This window comes from Cupressus sempervirens, chromosome 3, assembly GCF_028749045.1.
Source record: "Cupressus sempervirens isolate cs-2001-9-10 chromosome 3, ASM2874904v1, whole genome shotgun sequence".
Lineage (NCBI taxonomy): Eukaryota > Viridiplantae > Streptophyta > Pinopsida > Cupressales > Cupressaceae > Cupressus > Cupressus sempervirens.
In genome coordinates, this window is record NC_143120.1 from 1,081,452,210 (window position 1) to 1,081,466,018 (window position 13,809).

Sequence of the window (13,809 nt, forward strand, 5' to 3'; positions counted from 1 at the left end):
AGTTGATAATTAAGCTCTCCACCCTGATTTCTTTTTCTTGGTCCTCATATCAACTCACTCACATTACCTATTTAATATGAATAATTATACCATATTACTTTATTTCTAATACACTTTATCAAAATAAAATAATACATCATCGAACATTTATCCAAATGTAAATGTTACTGACATACATATATAATTTTGTTCAATGACACATCGGAATTTACTGAGCCCAAACTATAAATTTGAATATCATGCTGTCGAGGTGGGTACCTACAACACATGTGATCATTCTTTACACAAACTAAATTTTTCATTGTTTTTTATAATTCACAGTTTGCAGAAGAGGCATGGTGTTTACGTGGGAGAAATCTCCCTTTTAAACATTTTGTCAAACAATTGGCGATAGCCACGAGGTTTCTCGACTCGTTGCAATGCCTTCTAAATCCCTTCCGATCACACCACCAATGCACACATTTGCTCACAATCTCAAATCATAATACCTCCATTTCTTCTGTGTAGAGATCTCCAAGAGACCCACCATGTCATCCCTCAGCATTACTCCACTGTCTTTAGCTTCTGCAAACAAAGAGCTGCAAAATTCTTCACTTACAAGAAAAGCCCGTTTTTCTCAACTTAAAGGACTCAATCAAAAAAACAATTCTACATGTACAATTTATAGAACTGGTATGTCCCTCACACTCTGATATGTTTATTTACGACTTTGGAATCTCAGTGTGTAAAGTTTTGGGTATATTAAGTTTTTGGAAGTATGTTTTTTTTTGGCATGCAAAATTTTATTTGGGTGTGGGATTTTTGTTTTTTGAATGTGTATAATAGTCGGGTGGGTACGTTTTTGGTATTAAAATTTTTTGGGCTTTTTGCAGGTCGAAGGAATGGAAAGATCAGAGCAATGGCTGCCACTGCTCCTAAGAGAGAGGTCGATCCAAAGAAGCGGGTCGTTATAACTGGAATGGGGCTTGTCTCTGTTTTTGGGAATGATGTTGACACTTTCTATGAAAAACTTTTGGAGGGACAGAGTGGCATTTCGCTTATAGATCGGTTTGACGCTTCTTCTTACAGTGTTAGGTTTGGAGGACAAATAAGGGATTTTTCTGCAAAGGGATACATTGACGGGAAAAATGACCGCAGGCTTGATGACTGCTGGAGATATTGTTTAGTTAGCGGGAAAAAGGCGCTTGAAAGTGCCAATCTTGGCGAGGAAAACTTGGACAAGGTAAGGTATCTCGTGGACCTTTAAACAAAGTTTCATTATTCTCCTTTTTGAATTGAAATTATCCCAGCTGCACTTGTTGTTTCTGTTCTCGTTAAATCAAATTCGTATAGTAACTTTTTTGGTGGAGTGCCGTTGCATGGTTCTTGTGCTCGAGTAAAAAAATTTCGTGAGTTGGGTCGCTGTTTGATCTTGTCTTGAAGAAACTTTGAATTTCAAGAGTAGCAATTGCACGTTGTTTGGAGTCCACCCTAATTGCTTCACACTTTTGAATTGATTTCGGTATTTGGAAGGGTTTGTAGGATTGAATTGATTTCGGTATTTGGAAGGGTTTGTAGGAAATATATCTGTGTTTTGCAAAACAGTGTTCTTTGTTCACTTGAGAGGACCATTTGGTGGTAAACAACATTGGTGTGAGATTGTTATTTGCCTTTTTAAGCAAATCTGGTTTGTTCGTACCATTCAGTTTCTACAACTCAATCCCTTCGTAGTAGAGTTTCTATTTATATTGCTTGGAGAGGACAGGTACTGCATATCTACTAGTTGCATTTAGTATATGGTACTTCGAGAGGTAAGATGTTCCAATCTACTCAGACTCAAAGCCCAACTCTTAATAAGAGAGAAAATAAATCTATTTGAAAACAAACAACATTTTCAGGAGATGAATACATCATAGTTTTCATACTCCATTTGATATATACTGTTAGTGAGAAATGATAAGTAATTCAGCTGAGAAAGAGAAAGCTAATTTCTCTGGTTCACATTTTGGGCTTTTTTGTCTTTTTAAATTATCAGTTGATAAGAGTACCGGGTATGGAAGTCCATCCTAATTAACAAAAAAAAGCTGATACAAACAATCTTCCAAAGGGGTTTGTACATTTTTTAGTGGTTGTAAAAAACAAGTTGCATTTACAATTCATTTCGCTTAAATCCACCTGGTAATCTGCCGATTGAGAAGCTTGTTAAGTGACCAACATAATAGTTTTCTTGTGTTTGTAGGAAATCTAGCTGGATTTTACCAGTTTCTTAAGCTTATTACCTCATTTAGATTTTTTTTGTTTTTTATTAAAAAAAAAAACTTGGGAAAACTCCCCTTTACCCTGGAGAGGGAGTTGAGAAGCGTATTTGATGAAAATTATGATTTTTATTGCGTTTTTAGGTAATCTAACTGTCTTTCACAGTTTGATTTCGAACACCTGGCTTTATGCTTTTGAGAGGGTTTGCCTTCTATTTTGTTTGTTGCATTAGAATTCTGCAGTTTGATTTCACAGCCCTGGCATTATGCTTTTGAGAGGGTTTGCCTTCTATTTTGTTTGTTGGATTTAGTTCATTTTAAGGTGGTTATTGTTAATATACTGATGACAGTGTGGGGCAAGTCCAGTAGATTTGAACCCAAGCTATCTTGGTGCTAAGGGCTCCAACTTGCTGCTAAATTGCAGCCCAAAAAGCAAGGCAGTAGAAATTAAGAGGCCAATCTGGCTACAGATAACATCAGTAGGAGGAACAGGGCATGTGTTCTGCATGTTTTAGACAGACTGTTCCTAGAGGGCAAAGTGCACCAATGCATCAAATTTATGAGAAATAAAAAGACAATGAGGTACTTGTGTGTTTTCTAGAAAATATCTGTCTTCAACAGGACAGCATATTTACCAGATATATTGTGTTTTTACGGTTTGCAATGAGTTTCTAGTTTCAAATGGCTGTTTGTGCCCTTTTTTAATGTTTTGTTTTTTTTTTTAAATTATATTTTTAAATATATGCAACATTCAATACTAAATATTCTAAATATGATATTACGATTTTGTAATTATTATGGTATAAACTCGTATATATATTATATTTTAGAATATTTGTATTATATATCTATTGCTTATATGTGACCTTTTAAACTCCTGGTTTCCATTGCATTGCTGTTGTTTCATGTTTCATGTCTCTCATTTCTGGCAACATAGCAGCACAGCAAGCATATGTGTATTTTGTGGCTAATCATCTCTTCTCTTTCTGGTGATTGAAGGTTGCATTTTGCCATTATTGTTAACTTCAAATCAAATTAATGATATCCTGGTGTATACTCTATGAACTCGAAGATTCTGTGGAGGATTTAATATTCTATCAAAGTGGAAAAGGATCAATAAACATTTTAGACAGCACCTTTGCCCTTTTGAAAAGTTGTTTGTGTGAATTTGCTTTGCCACTGTAGAATTTTGATTTTTCCTTTCAGAGGTTAAATTTCAGCCAATCCATGTAATTAGCATTGCTGATATAAAAATAGTTGGAAACTGTGCGGTGGAAGGCAATTGGCTATTAAAATCAAAATATCAAAAAATCAAAGTACCAAAATGTATTAAACTGGGTGGGAAAATCATATTTGCTGTTTCTCTGGTTCCGGTCCCCTACTATTTTAAGGCACTCCCCTACCCGTACTATTTTAAGACTAAGGCACTGGCCAGCCAAACTACATAGAATATTGCCAAGATTTTAATAGAAATTGGTAGTCAACATGTCTTCTTTTATTTCTTAAATACACGTGATTTACATGAATACTTGGAATTTGTTGCATGCAGTTAGACAAAACCCGTGTTGGTGTGCTGGTAGGAACAGGGATGGGTGGCCTTTCAGTTTTTTCTGATGGAGTGGAGGCTCTCGTGCAGAAGGGATACAAACGAATTACACCCTTTTTCATTCCTTACTCTATTACAAACATGGGATCTGCATTATTGGCAATTGATACAGGATTAATGGGTCCAAACTACTCAATTTCAACAGCATGTGCAACAGCAAACTACTGTTTCTTTGCAGCTGCAAACCATATTCGCCGAGGTGAAGCAGACATTATGGTTGCAGGAGGTACAGAAGCTGCAATTGTTCCAGTAGGGGTGGGTGGATTTATTGCTTGCAGGGCTCTTTCAAATAGGAATGATGACCCTCAGACAGCTTCAAGACCATGGGACAAAGAGCGTGATGGCTTTGTCATGGGTGAAGGTGCTGGTGTGCTGGTGAGCTTAAATATGGAACATGTTTACCTTTGAACAACACTTAGAGTATTCTGATTTTAGTGGGACTCAAGATATTTAGGAAACCAACAGTTCTTTTTCATATTGAAGTTATCTGAACAATTGAACCTTTTAGAAAGGATTATCAGCAACATTTTCAAATTCAGGCACTGCATATATTTATTGGTTACTTCATTCAACGAGTAAGGCAGTAGAATGTTCTGCCTCATTTTGATTAGAGTTTGAATTAAAAAAGGCACACAATGTTTACTGAATCTCCAAAGATTATTACAAATTGATACAGAAGTAGATGTATTTCTGAGCAAAGTTTGTCCAAACCAGGTTATGGAAAGTCTTGAGCATGCAATAAAGCGAGGAGCTCCAATTATAGCTGAATACCTGGGTGGAGGCGTCACTTGTGATGCACATCATATGACAGATCCCCGGTCTGATGGGCTTGGTGTCTCAACATGCATCACAAAAGCCTTGGAAGATTCAGGAGTTTCACCTGAGGAGGTAAGCATCTTTGATGTCACGGAGCTGGCATATCAGTGTACAGATTTATTCACATTTTCTATTGGATTCTTTGGAAGCATAATTTCTTTAGTTTTTACCTTAACAGTTTGATAGTCAATTATAACATTGTCCCTATTATCCAGGTCAACTACATCAATTGTCATGCAACATCCACTGTGGCAGGAGACCTAGCAGAAGTTAGTGCTATCAAGAAGGTCTTTAAGGATACTTCTGGCATAAAAATAAATGGAACAAAGGTGAAAAATCCAATTACTAGTTCAATTCATGGATTGAAAAATGTGATAAATAGGAATAGTTAAATCTTAAAATGAAAACAAGTTGTCTCCAATGGAAACTTGAAGACTAATTTCTATTGTTTTGATCATACTAATACGATTTCCATGGAATATATTGGAGCTTTATCCTAGCATATAGCATCATGATAACCAATTTGCTGGTCCTATAAAAAATGCTGCACACTCATTTCGATTGCAAAATGGAAAAACACATTTGTCTCTTATATTACATTGACTTTACATTTGCAGTCAATGATTGGGCATTGCCTTGGTGCCGCTGGTGGACTGGAAGCAATAGCAACTATTAAGGCTATCACTACTGGGTGGCTTCACCCCACAATTAATCAGTTTGTAAGTGGCTTTGCCATGTGGCAGAATTTTAATTAATAACTTGATGACAATGAGTTCTTTTTTCTTTGTGCATCATGATCATTAGATTAATTCAATCACCTTTTCTTTCTTTACCTTCGGTTGGAGTATGAATTTTGGAATAATTTATTTTTTGTGGTAATACTTGTGGCAGAATCCAGAATCTGATGTTACGATTGATACCGTTCCAAATGTAAAGAAGCAGCATGAAGTCCATGTTGGTAAGGAGCTTGAATAACTTTGACTAGCGTATGTTTGTACATGCACACACATCTATAGAGAACTACTAACTGAACTCATTGCCCTACTTGGTTTGCATCTGTATGACTAGCATGATTTATCTGTAGTTGGTATACAGTCTTATTACTTGGTATTAGTAATTATATGAAGGGAAGCATGGATGTATTTGTTTTTCTGTCAATCATGATTTGGCTGGTTCTTTTGAAAAATCCTTAAATTTTTCGTTATGACCTTTTGCCTTTGGTTAGTTATAAGGAGCCAAGTGCATATGTTTTTTCTTTCATTCTTTTGAAGCCTTTTACTTTTTACTGTCATCATTAAATATTCATTCCACAGATATCTATGCTAATTTGTAAAGAATACTGAATTTGTTGATCTAGTAATGACTGTTTATTCTTCCTTGCAAAAGATGAGCAAGTGGCAGAAGGGTTTTTAGACACTGTAACTGATTGTAAATACCATTTATGGCAGGTATCTCAAACTCATTCGGATTTGGTGGACACAACTCAGTAGTAGCTTTTGCTCCATTTAATCCCTGAAACTGGTTTCAAGATCAAGATTGCGGTTTACATGCCTTTTCTAGCATTTACATTCAGTTGATTTGGGGCTGAAATTTTGGGTATTCTAATTGCGATTCAGAGGGTCGGGCCTGCTTTAGGATGTTTTTTGTTTCTCCCATGCGAATCAGTTGCAGAGGTCATGGTTTGAATAAGTGAATAATTTATTATTTAGACAGGGTTTTGCAGATCATTTATGCCGCACTCCATTTTTTAGCAAATGTTGCAAAGTTGAATTCAGCATTAGTGTAATACATTAGCAATAGGAATCAAATCTTCTCCTGTCCATTATTTTTAAAGAGCTCAAAGAATTTATCCATGTACAATGCCATTTTATTGATGCTTTACTCAATGCAGAAAACTCTGCATGAAAAGCTACAAATTCAGTCTTGGATGTCTTATGCCAGTGGTACTTTCGAAGCCAATAAAGATTTAGTGTTCCTTCAATGTGACATGTTTGCTGAGTATAATCCCAAATTTCAAATTGACTTTGTCTGTATGTGGATGTCTAACTTCAGTATATCAAATACTTTTAAATGCTTGCACGTTTTCCAGGTCTGTCTCTTATGATTGGGAGGACAAAAATTTTGACTAACAGCATCAAGCAGGGTCTTTATTCCAAGCGGTACCAAAAAGCAGATTACAGTACAAGAAACACATATTATTAAGGTGTTTCACTGGGACATGTAAACTTACAAATGCAGGTTCAGTTGGTTTATATATATAATCACAACTTGGGCAATCATTAACCACAACATTCCACATCAAGTTTGAAATGTTTACTAGTATATGCCAAAAAACATAATAAATAAAAGCAAATCTGCTACAACTTTCAAATCTTTTATGAAGCTAGCAAAGATGCTTTGTAGTGACATAGCATGGTAACTAATTCTCAGATTAATGATTATCCATTGCAATAAAATATAGACAGGCAAAAGTTCATCAACATGAATTCACAATCTAACCTCAGATAGTTAATGGCCCATATCAGATTCCTGGCTGTTGGCAATCTCTTTTGGCAACCACTCTCATAAATACCATTTTAAGTGGCTTGTAATCTTTCATGCAATAACATTTTTAAATCTCTCTTTATTACCCCTTAACATTCTTTCTGTTTGTTGGCAGTAAAATTTTGTGTTGCCCCTTTTTTTTAAAGTTTATTGACATTGAAGTTGGACTTTAATAAACAAAATTGAATGCTTGTATTTGCTATTATGTTTAAATGACGAGTCACTGAGCTTCGTAGCTGCCCAGAATTCATTTGTTTTTTGGTATGAGAGAACTGAATCTGATATATAAAATCATAAATATATAAGGTGGTTGTAATGACGTTATTCAATATCATAGCAGTAATGGAAGCTATGTTGTGTGATTGACCAAATCTCCATCTGTGCTTATTATGTTTGACGCTGATCATCTTTTACTTTTCACACATCATTGCAGTAAAGCCATTAATAACAGTTTAAGGGTATCGACTAGTGTCTTAGACCTACAAGCTAGATATCAATGTTTGCCTAGGTAGTCCATAATGCAATGAAGCCTAGGGGAAAGGAACAAATAGCATGAATTGCATTATGAGAAATTTCCAGAGACCAACCTACGCTTGCTAAATGGGGAAGTTGACCATGTACAAGTTCTTTGTATATTTAGACTGAAATGGGTGTACCAAATTTTGATGAAGATGTTGAAAATGTCAGAAGCTTCATGGTTGGTCGCATCAACTTCAAATATTAGCTATCAAGGGTACGGTGATAAACAAAAGATCCAGTTTGCTAAATTGAATGAGTAGCTGCGTGTTGGAGAGAAGACAAAGTGTTATTGGAATTTGTAGAAACAAACCAAATCTGAGATAGTTATATTAAATGGCAGAAACTGTCCATTTTATATGTTGCATAGAAACTGGCTAAATCTTGGATGAAGTGAGGTACATCATTACAGCACATTTAACTCTCTGTCTCTGTTCCCAAAGAGGGACAAATTGTCAGATTGCAATGCCTTAAGGTGATGATAAAGGGCATGATCAAGCTTCAAATGGAAATGGATCAAACCCAACAAAAAGCCTCTTAAAAGGCAAGCATGTGGTAATTAAAAGATTAAAGACCATGAAACTTGTGGTTACAATGAAGCACAGACCTAAAGAAATTTGATTGGTTGAAAAATTTAACAGCGTAATAGACTGCAATGCAGCAACCCTAACAATGGATATAGAAGCTTGCCATAGAGTGATACTCTTTGACGTAATATTTGTAGAGATGACTGATAACCTATTCTTAATATCGTTAAAGAGATGACCGGTAACCCATTTCTATGGGGTTTTGTGATGCCATGTAACAAAATGATACATCCAATTGGGGATTAGATATAGTAATTTGGATGATGTGCATAGACAACACAAAAGCGTTTGGAGAAGTTGGTTCTTGATTTAGCTAAAAATTAGAGAGAATACATATGAGGGGAAGTGTTGTTAAAAGTAAAAATAAAAGGAAATGATATGTCAAACAATAAACTGAGGTTGTATTGCACTTTGTTATGGTTTGTTTCTTTTGTACACCCTAGTTTTCTTTGTCACTTTACACCCTCGACCCAAGAAACTTCTCATTCTGTTGCATTTGTTATTGGTCTTTTATTTTTTGTTCATCTTATACATGGCCTCAAATGGTTTCAACCTAGCAATTCATGTTGATTTTTACGTTGACACTTTTGTGGCTTTGCAAAATGGCTTATTCGTGAAAATGTCCTTGAAAACTCATCTTTGAGGTGTCTCAGAAAATAGACCGTCCAAATTAGTTTCGTGTGGTAAAAATGGTCATACATGTTTTTGAGATTGTACATGGCCATTGATCTAATTTCCTTATCCTCCATATTTGGTCATGACACTAATTTTGGGTCTAGAGATTATCTGCCTTGATTATTGACACAAATCAACATGAAGTTTTTGGTTTCGTCTAATCCAAACATAATGACAACATATGGCAATCATATTCCCATTCAACTCTTGGTTTGTGGCAACATCATTTTGTTTTTAGCTGACATCTCTAGATCATTAACAGGTTTTTTAGGTCGGTTATATGATATTTTATTAATATTTAGAAAGATACAGTATAAAGAAAGATTAATAATATGACCACTTCGAAATAAGGCCCAAATAAAAAACTAGCCAGACCCCCCTTCTTACATAAAATGATTACATTGCACAGAGTCCCAAGCCAGACAAAACAATACCAGACATCCAAAAACCACTCGGGTTCTACAACACAAACCAGCGGTTTGCCAAACTGCATCCTCAGACTAGTCATCCAAACCACCGTTGAACTGCTATGTCACCAACTTACCACCATCTTTCCCGCCATTGCCATAGTGTTGCACAAAATAGCTCAGTCCATCCTTGTTCATCGCTACAGGACACATTTCCTTACTCTTGTGATCCTCCCTTCTTCGCACAAAATAGTTTTACTTTGCTTTCAGCCCACCCAACAAATAAAACCACGGCCTTTCACATCTTTTTTCAATTTCCATAGAGAAAAGACCCAGATTTGCTTCCCTTATTTACGCTGTGATTTACTCAAAAAACCAAAAAACTATCTATTTTTCACAAAAGCCTCAGACTCCTGGGAATTGCACCTGAAGCATCATCCTTCGCCCACAGATATTTATAGTTCTGGAGTGAGCAACTGGAAACCCCCCAACCCGTCGAGCCTTCAAATCATAAAAGAGGTGAATTTCCTCTTTTGACTTCCTCCACTCAACAACAATCCGCTCCTTATAGGTTTTTTGATCACATCTTTTTGGCCACCACAGAAAAGAAAAATGACCCACCTCATTCCTCTCTACTTCATTTTCAAAACACTCGCTATAGTTAAAACCATAGCCTGGGAAAGCCCATTCCAACAATGCATCAATAACCGCAATTAAATCCTTTGTGAACAGAGACTCGATAACCCATTTAAACTCATCTTCCCTCTCATTTAATTCTAAGCCTCACGCAATTATCATTGCGACAATATCCACATTTGTCTTCCAATGGTACTTTGCCTCCTGAAAAAGACTCCCCAATGTGACTTGCACTGCTCGAATTACTCTAGGATACATGCACCATTGGAGCAACTTCAACCTATGGTCCGCCATCAGGCCAAATAACGCCATCTGCTACTTCAAAGTCCTAAAAGTGAAGGTTTCCTCGATCGCTATGCTCACAAATTACCAGTTGTAACCCTTCACAAACTTTATCTTCAAGCTTCAATGAAAAGACATTCAGCTTTGTCAGCTTTAATAGCCTTCTCACGCTTCGAAATTTTTTATTGGGACACTTCCACTTTGCAAACCAGATGAAACAAGAGGCGCGCGCCAAAGTTCTGCCAAATTTGATGATTTCAAGATATTAAATGTGTCGTAGTCTAGAGATATAGGAAGTTGAGTTTGCGAGATATGAAATGTTTGTTTAGAAGTTTTATAATTTCTAAGAATATATTTATGATTGTTCAATTTGCATTGTGCAGAAAAATAATAACCATAAAATAGGGTTGAATTAAAAATAAATATGAATATTATACTTTCAATTGCTTCCTTCAAAAAATATGTATAAGTTTTGCTTAATTAAATGTTCTAAAGAGCAAAAGTAGTAAAAATAGCAACAAAATTGAAAATAAAGGAAAATTTTAGAAATTTGAAGATTTTTTTAATTACTAAAATCACACTTATGCACACAAGTAGATTTTTTTGTACATGCAATTTAATGTAATATTTTCAAATCTACAGAATCTTAGAAGTTGTGAGAATTTGAGAACTTTGTTATAGTAGAGTTATTGCATGATGTGGACATAATAAAGTTTTTCAAACTTTGTATTTTTTTTAGTAATGTAAGTATAAAATACATGCATGCGAATTTTTTGAAAACAAATTTAATAAATAAATAAAGCATAATTTTTATTTAAATTGACTAATTACTAATTTACCAATTACTTTGACATTTAATTGACCTTATAAAATAGCATGGGAAGCACTCAAATGGGTATCGAAGAAGGGATAAAAAACAAAGGTATTAAATTTACTTCCTAACTAATGCATAAAAATAAATAAACATAAATTAATTTAAAAATAATATTTATGCTTTAAAAAAACCAAACACACGTATAAAAATATCAATATAATAAAAATTATATATGTTAAATAAATGTATAATCTAATAAAATTATATATAAAAATAAAAAATAAAAGAATCTGTTAAAAGCATTCGTTTAGATATGTAAAAATAAAAATAATTAAATTCTAATTTAAACTATATATAAATTAAAATTAAAATAAATATGAAATTAAAGTATATAAAAAATAATTTTTAAAAATTGACAATTTAAAAGAGTTAAAATGTTATATTTGATTAAAATATCTATATTTGAATAACATTTTACAAATGACAAAAATAAATATCAATTAAAACTATTATCTTCTTTTAAAAAGTTTATCCACTTGTCACAAATGTGGAAAAGATAAGATTGAAATTAATGCATTCATTAATAGAGATAAAGTTGCAATTAATGCTTGCATTAATAAAGGTTTTTAAAAAATAGTTGTATTTTTTTGAAGGAAAATGAATTTTTTCATTGCCTTTTTCATCATGAGCCAATAAAATTTCAGTTTAATGGTATTTTGTTTTTTCATTAAATAAGATGAAAATGTGAACTTTATAATAAATTTTGATCTCAGAATAATTCTGAAATCTTATTGGACAAATTAATTGGTTTTAGAAATTGAATAGATCCAATAGATTTCCTGCCAAAGGCAGGAACTAATAACAATTAGTGCCATCACACACTCTAAAACTCCACCACCCATATTGATGATGTCATTTCTTAATCATTCTCCAAAATCCCCCACATTCGCATAAACCTACTAATATAATAAAATAATCCTCTAAACCCACTGTTAAGAAAATAATTTAAAGATATAAAGTTTCACTTTTAATTCTCCATATCTACCATATTTTGCCAATGGTCACATATTTCAAATTGAAGATCGTCATCCTCATTGAGACTAGTCGCCCACTTGGATAACTTATATGCCTCACCATTCCCTTCTCTCCTTACATGGCTAACTTGAAAATCTTCAAACTTTCCTAACTCCTCCTTGATCTTCTAGACATCTTTTTTTTAATGCCACACATGAATTTTGTTTTGCCTGATAGCCTCAACAATCACCAGAGAGTCACATTCCAAGTGCAATTTTGCCACACCTAAGGCTCGAGCACACTCAACTACCACTAGAGCAACTTTCACTTTTGCAAAATTGTTCGTCCCATCCTTCAATTTTTGAGCTACATAAGCCATCATCTCTCCTTTATGATCTGTAATTATTACACTTGCTCTTGATGGATCCAGGTTGCCACTAGTAGCTCCATCAAAATATTCCTTGATCCATCCTACCTTTGGAGCCTCCGAACAAACCTCAATCACTCTTTCACTTTTTTTGAGTTTCTTCACCTCCAACTTTCATTTCTAATCTTTATTCCTAGCCCTTTTTTTGAAGGATTTGATCAATACAAATCTACAAAGCCCGAAGAATATCTGCATGTTAAAAACCTGTCACAAAAGAAAAAGACGAGGGGAGGCAAGGGTTTTGCTTTGAAAATATACAAATTGTATTCTCAGAAATGAAAAAGATGCAAGATAATTACAAACAATCTATCCTTATAGAAGGAGATCGAAACTTGAAAACAGTAACCTAAAAGGTAAATGCTATTTAATAATTACTATTTAATTATTAAATGAGAATGCAAAAGGTACATAAAGTGAAATCTTAAGAAGGGAATAAAGTGAATTTAATAAATGAATAATGCTTTACTCTAACACCCCCCCTTAAGATGAGTAACAATGCAGCTACAAACAATGCAAAAAGAGCAAGGAAAGTACAATGCAATGCTGAAAGCAAACTTGGGTCCTGACAACAAGGCCTAATGAGGTAACCAATCACAACCAAATCTCTATGAAATAGAGAAATAGAGAAAATCCACTGGAAAAAACTCTACTCCAAAAAGAGATCGCAGAAAAAGAAGGAAAGAAGGACTCATCATTGAGACCCACCAAGGACAACTTCCTTCACCCTAAGCATAGAACGAAACTGAAGATATCGTGGGGATGCAAAAGGTTTAGTGAAGATGTCTGCAACCTACTTAGTAATAGAAATGTACTCCAAGCTCAAGGCATCATCCTAAATGAGATGCCTGATGAAGTGCATGTGAAGCTTAATGTGCTTGGTCTATTGATGCTCAACTGGGTTGCATGAAATGTGTATAGCACTCTGATTGTCACACCATAGAAAGGTGGGACTATTATGAAAAAATCCAAACTCTGTCTTTAACTGTCGAAGCCACAAAACCTCTCGACTAGCCAATATAGCTGCCATGTATTCTGCCTCTATAGATGATAATGCGTGAGCATGCTGCTTCTTGCAAGACCATGTGATAGGATTAGAACCAAAACAAAATACAAAACCAGAAGTAGACTTGCGATCATCAATATCACTAGCCCAATCTAAATTTGTTTAACCAATAATGTGAGGATCCCCTAATGTGTAGTGAATGCCACAACATGTTGTACCTCTAATATACCTCAAGATATGTTTATAAT

The 13,809-nt window shown here is 34.6% G+C and overlaps 1 protein-coding gene across 1 annotated transcript; it reads left to right on the plus strand.

Moving 5' to 3' along the window:
• Positions 1-210: 210 nt before the first annotated feature.
• On the plus strand, positions 211-6,637 carry LOC149570517 (3-oxoacyl-[acyl-carrier-protein] synthase I, chloroplastic-like). The gene is made up of 8 exons (XM_089823115.1): positions 211-672; positions 873-1,222; positions 3,784-4,215; positions 4,555-4,728; positions 4,872-4,985; positions 5,274-5,375; positions 5,548-5,614; positions 6,105-6,637. The coding sequence occupies exons 1-8, from the start codon at positions 528-530 to the stop codon at positions 6,170-6,172; spliced, it is 1,452 nt and encodes a 483-aa protein (XP_089679241.1). The 5' UTR covers positions 211-527; the 3' UTR covers positions 6,173-6,637.
• The last annotated feature ends 7,172 nt before the right edge of the window (positions 6,638-13,809 follow it).

What these genes read in the sequence shown, in the direction of transcription:
- LOC149570517 (XM_089823115.1), top strand. Translation starts at nt 528, where the DNA reads ATGTCATCCCTCAGCATTACTCCACTGTCTTTAGCTTCTGCAAACAAA. An exon ending in GTGAAGGTGCTGGTGTGCTG is followed by an intron (nt 4,216 to 4,554) that starts GTGAGCTTAAAT and finishes TGTCCAAACCAG; the next exon opens with GTTATGGAAAGTCTTGAGCA. An exon ending in CAGGAGTTTCACCTGAGGAG is followed by an intron (nt 4,729 to 4,871) that starts GTAAGCATCTTT and finishes CCTATTATCCAG; the next exon opens with GTCAACTACATCAATTGTCA.